The sequence below is a fragment of the Antrostomus carolinensis genome, unplaced genomic scaffold (assembly GCF_000700745.2).
Source record: "Antrostomus carolinensis isolate BGI_N321 unplaced genomic scaffold, ASM70074v2 scaffold14076, whole genome shotgun sequence".
Lineage (NCBI taxonomy): Eukaryota > Metazoa > Chordata > Aves > Caprimulgiformes > Caprimulgidae > Antrostomus > Antrostomus carolinensis.
Genome location: NW_010324003.1, coordinates 6,326 through 12,013, shown reverse-complemented (window position 1 = coordinate 12,013; position 5,688 = coordinate 6,326). Strand labels below are relative to the sequence as shown.

The following is a 5,688-nucleotide window of genomic DNA, read 5'->3' as shown; positions in this document are numbered from 1 at the left end:
GGCCAGGGGCTGGCCCAGTGAAACTATCACAGTGGCAGAACCAGGAAGAGTTCCTTGGCTCCTGTTCTGAGTTTTCTAGACCATTCTGCCTGACCTAAAGGTTGAAATGACAGCATCCTTAACAAGATAATGCAGGACATACACTTTCTCCCTGAGAAGAATGAAGCTGTTAATGCTCATTGTTGATACCTCCAGCCAGCTGGTGGTTAAAGCCCCGGAGGGAGTTTTGCAGCAAAACCAGAGAGTGCCTCACAGCCCACAGTGGTGCAAAGTCACATTCATTAGCAGCTTAAGCTAGAAAAACCCACTAGAGGCATTCGCAAAGTGAATGTGCTTCTATGCTCTGTCTGCCATAACATACTAGTGCTGATTACAGACACAGAAACTGCATTCCTTTCCACAGGGCTGAAAACAGGCTTTCATGTAAAAAGGAGATTATTAATTTAGCGTATTTGGAATGTTTTTCACATTGGCTGTTTTATTATTGTATTTGTGTCTTTTTTTAATTTTTTTTTTTCCCCCCATTCACAGGAATGTGCTTGAAGTGATTTGGTTTCCACCATGTTCTCACAGTGCTCGCAGGTTCTGTTAAAGACTGCAAATCTTCATCTCCAGAGTCTGAATTTAAATCTACATTTACGAAACCACAGAAGAGCTTTCAGCAAGTCACTGCCTGCATGTCGAAGGAAAGTAGTTGTTACAGGTATTGGCTTAGTGTGCCCTCTTGGTGTGGGGACTCAGTTTGTGTGGGAGCGCCTTCTCCGAGGAGACAGTGGGATTGAATCGCTAGATGGGCAAGAATATGCCGGCATCCCCTGTAAAGTGGCTGCTTCTGTGCCAAGGGGAAATGAGGAGGGTCAGTTCAGTGAAGAAAGCTTCGTGTCAAAGTCGGAGATCAAATCCATGAGTTCTGCCACTGTGATGGCCATCAGTGCAGCAGCGCTAGCAATGAAGGACTCTGGCTGGTCTCCCCAGTCTGAACAGGATCACTTACGTGCTGGTGTGGCGATTGGGATGGGAATGGTTCCGCTGGAAGAGATTTCCGAGACAGCTGCTTTATTTAAAACGAAGGGTTATAACAAGGTCAGCCCATTCTTTGTCCCAAAGATTTTAGTCAATATGGCAGCAGGCCATATCAGCATCAAATACCAACTGAAGGGGCCGAATCACGCTGTGTCGACTGCGTGTACCACAGGCGCACATGCTGTTGGAGACTCCTTTAGATTTATTGCTGCTGGTGATGCTGATGTCATGTTGGCTGGAGGGACTGAGGCTTGCATTAGTCCTTTGTCCTTGGCTGGATTTGCAAGAGCTCGGGCCCTCAGCACGAGTTTTAATGCAAACCCTAAAATGGCATGTCGACCATTTGATTCCCAGAGAGAAGGGTTTGTTATGGGAGAGGGTGCTGCTGTGCTGGTCTTGGAAGAGTATGGACATGCTGTACAAAGAGGTGCTAGGATCTATGCGGAAGTTCTAGGTTATGGACTCTCTGGTGATGCTTGCCACATAACAGCACCTAATCCAGAGGGAGATGGTGCATTCAGGTAAGAACTGTATGTTGATTGTGATGGCTACTTCATGTGTTAATTATAGCGGGTAAATTTCTTTCTGTTATTGTATGCTTTTCATAGAGAAATGCTGTTCAATCCTGAATTAATGTTCCAAAAGCCTGAAACATTAATTTGAAAAATGAAAGAGCTCCTGGTAAGGTTTTACCCCTAGTTTCTTTTTTTAGTAACAAAGTGAAGGCCAGTTCTTGCTAGAATCAGCGTTTTTGCATAGAGTTACAAAAGCTTTCTCTGTGTGAAAATATTTTGTATTTGATGCCTACAGCTGTTCACACAAATAAGTCTCAATGGAAGTCTCTTTTTTTAAGATGTTTGTGGTATGACAGAACCTTTTCAGGTTCTCCTTCACCCGTTGTCCATAGAGAAGAGAGACCCTACTGCAAAAGCAGGTCATGTCGTTTGTTGTGGTCTGAAAGGGGAATAGTGTTCCTAAAGAAATACCAAGTGATGAAAGCTGTAGAGCATTTGGAGGATCTAGTTTGTTAGAATAATTATCGTACATGTAATTAACATTAATTGTGGTTATTCTTATTTAGAGAAGACTTCAGCTCTTCATAGGGAAAGTATTTAGATCATATGCTGGTGCTACAATCCCGTTTAGATACTTCATTCTGACGCAGCTAAGAGTGTTGGTGGAAAGGCATATGGGAAATACACTTTAGTGCTGTTCAGTGAGACAGTAAAGCTTCATCCTTGTTCATCTAATCAAACCAGTTCACAGGTAGATGATATTCATCTAATCTTTATCACTGACCTAATTAAATTGTCAGTTAAGTTAAATGTGTAAGTTTGTGAGCTTTGTGTAGGCTGCATACTGCTGCTGACACTGGAATTTTTAGTAAAGCATTAGCTAGCATTATTCCGAATGTATGTGAATAACAAAATTCAATATATCACTGCACAAAGAGATCAGATTTCTGCATGGTATCGTAAAGCTGTGTTTGCATTGTTACTGGATTAACAGATTTTTCCAGAAGTGTAATGTACCAGGTTTCCCTCTATGCTATTTGATTCATATTTAATTGTTCTGCAATTAAAAAAAGGTGTGAGTTGACTAATCAGGAGTGTCTTATCTCAGATTTACAGTTGTTTACACTTGAGATGATATGGCAATATTTTGTAACAGATTTTTTGTTAATTTTATGATTGCAGTAGCATATGCATTAAATTCATAGGGGGAAGTAGTTGAAAGTTAATCTTGGTGTCTTCAAAATGTTGAGCCTTTCCACCCTTGGGATGAGATAATACATTTTAATACATTCTTCAAACCAGTATTTTGTGACTGTGGTGCTGTATGAATTAAATCTGAAATGTGTATGCTTCTCTTACTTTTCTGTAGCAATTCTCTTTGCCACATCAAAAAAATTCAGGGGAATGTATTTTTTGTCATCTTCTAATAACTACTTTGGTTGAAGACTCATACAGATGTTGGAATAGACCTGCAGGAAGGTAGAGGCAAGGGCAGACTCAGAAGTGTGGACAGAAAGCATGTTCTAAACAATTAATCTCTTATCTCCTTAAGTAAATATGTTCCTTGCAGCTGACATATTTAGCTAAATTAACGTATCTGTTTCTCTCATGGTTGATCAGAAATCTTTTTTACCGGAATATTGGCTCACTGTCTAGCGACACTGAGCACCAGTGGCCTCCAACCTAAGCGAAGCTGGATGCTTCTGAGGGTAGAAGGCTGTACTGGTGACATTGAAATCAGTCCAGCAGCCTGTCCTATCTTTTTTTTTTTTTTTTTTTGAGCTTCCTTTTATTTGCTTATTTTTCATAAATTTGAGAAGAGTCAGTGGGCCTTTGCTCAGAGATACTTTGTGAAGCTGTGTGTGCAAGGAGAGATGTGCGTTTCATCCGCTTCTTTGGGAAATCTGTGAGAAAATCACAGTACGGAGCTGTATTGACCCCCTGTAGTTTTCATAAAAGAGTGTGTTGTACAGAGGCATTCACAGTCCACAGGTCACCAGGAGTCAGAATGGAACATACGGCATCAGAGTAGAAGAGTGTGACTTTTGGTAGATTTCATTTTATATATAGAAATTGGTGCTCTCTCCTTGACATCTTCTAGCCTCTGGAAAGCATGCAAAAGAAGCTCATGAGGAGAATGACTGCAGAATTTTTCTTTAATTTCCCAATATTTTTATTTGATAGAACAATTTTAATTGCTGATTCCCTAGTACTGTAAATATGAGGGGAAATAAAATGTAAAAACTGGGCAATTTTCTTTTCACTTAACAATGGCAAGGGGATTTCTTAGACCAGTGTACTGCATGTTACATTAATGCATTGCTACACTAGAGAAACTTCAGTGGAGGGAACCTAAATTTTTGTAATAATTTCAGGTAGTTTTCAAATTTTGCATTGAAAAGGGTCTTTGATATATAATGTAGTCTGTAAAGGTTATTTGTCATATCTTCTTTCTTTCTCTTTGTATTTTTCCCAACTGTGGAATTTTTAGCAGCAGCTGATTGTAGAGTGGGCCTCACAACTACTGTCTTTCTCAGGTGGCTAAATGCATATGCTGGTGTGTTTAGGTAGATTGATCCATCTCTTGTCATTTGCATCTCTGGTAAAGTATGTCATGCTGGTTTTCATATTTGATAGGTATTTTAAAACATCTCATACTTTTGCTTTTGGTTTGTACTTGTGTGTTACTGACAAAAATTCATCATTCTCTCTTCTTTTTTTTTCTTTAGGTGTATGTCTGCAGCAATAAAAGATTCTGGGATCAAACCTGAAGACATCACATATATCAATGCACATGCAACTTCTACACCTCTAGGAGATGCTGCTGAGAATCAAGCAATCAAGAGACTTTTTAAAGACCACTCACGTAATATTGCAGTTTCCGCAACAAAAGGAGCTACGGGACATCTCTTGGGGGCTGCAGGAGCTATTGAAGCAGCTTTTACTGCCTTGTCCTGTTACCATGGAATTTTGCCCCCTACTCTAAACTTACAGAAAACAGAGCCAGAGTTTGATCTCAATTATGTTCCATTAACGGCTCAGGAGTGGAAAACTGAAAAGCGGTGTATAGCACTCACAAATTCATTTGGCTTTGGCGGTACTAATGCAACTTTGTGCTTTGCAAGTGTTTAACTTACACTGTGCTTGTTGTGAAAAATGGCACTGGCAATGATTTTCTGTACTGCCACCCTTGGTGTGTACTCTGATCTTTTCTCAGCCTTGAGAATTGCTCATTTGATTTGTAAGAACTTTATTCACCCTAACATTTACATCAGTAATTATTTTAGAAAGAGAGAATTTCTTTTACTCATTTTAATAAAAATAAATAAAAGACTTATTCTTTGTGTGGTAAAGGAGTTTTTGTACTTGACTAGAAGAGGAGACATTGATCATTCTGTGTTTTAACTTTATTAGAATAGATTATTCATATACACATGGCACAGATATTGCTCGGAAACATTTTGTATTGGGTCTGGATGAGATGGGGTTAATTTTCCCAATAGCAGCCCTCAGAGTGCTGTGTTTTGTATCAGTACCTGGAAAGGTGTTGATAACACCCCAGTGTTTTGGTTACTGCTGAGCAGTGCTCGTGCAGCACCAAAGCTGGCTCTCCAAAATTACCTCCCCAGCAGGCTGGGGGGGCGAAGGTCTTGGGAGGGGACACAGCCAGGACAGCTGAGAGATGAGAGGTAGTGGGCAAAATATGGACTGAGCACAGCTAGAGAGTGAAAAGTGGGACAACTCTGGGGGATTTCTGTTTAATTGTGATGAAGAGACAAGGGGTGGATTGTGTGTAAATTATCCACTTTTGTCTGGTGTTGTGATGATGTTATTTTGATTTTGGTGTGTGTGGACTTGTGACCCTGTGGGGGACCCACGCTAGAGCAGTCTGTTCCTGAAGGACTGCACCCCATGGAAAGGACTCAGGCTGGAGCAGTTCGAGAAGAACTGTCAGTCATGGGAAGGACTCACGCTGGAGAAGTTCATGGAGGACTGTCTCCTGTGAGAGGCACCCCACATTGGTGCGGAGGAAGGAGACCTCCCCCTGAGGAGGAAGGAGAGGGCAGAAACAACATGTGATGAACTGACCCCAACCCCCATTCCCTGTCCCCCTGTGCTGCTGGGGGGAGGAGGTGGAAATTGGGAGAGA

At 41.1% G+C, this 5,688-nt stretch overlaps 1 protein-coding gene across 1 annotated transcript; it reads left to right on the top strand.

Moving 5' to 3' along the window:
* The first annotated feature begins 555 nt into the window (after nucleotides 1-555).
* OXSM (3-oxoacyl-ACP synthase, mitochondrial) lies at nucleotides 556-4,864 on the top strand. Its single transcript, XM_010170787.2, has 2 exons — nucleotides 556-1,544; nucleotides 4,268-4,864. Exons 1-2 carry the CDS (start codon nucleotides 562-564, stop codon nucleotides 4,668-4,670), a joined length of 1,386 nt encoding a protein of 461 aa, XP_010169089.1. The 5' UTR covers nucleotides 556-561; the 3' UTR covers nucleotides 4,671-4,864.
* The last annotated feature ends 824 nt before the right edge of the window (nucleotides 4,865-5,688 follow it).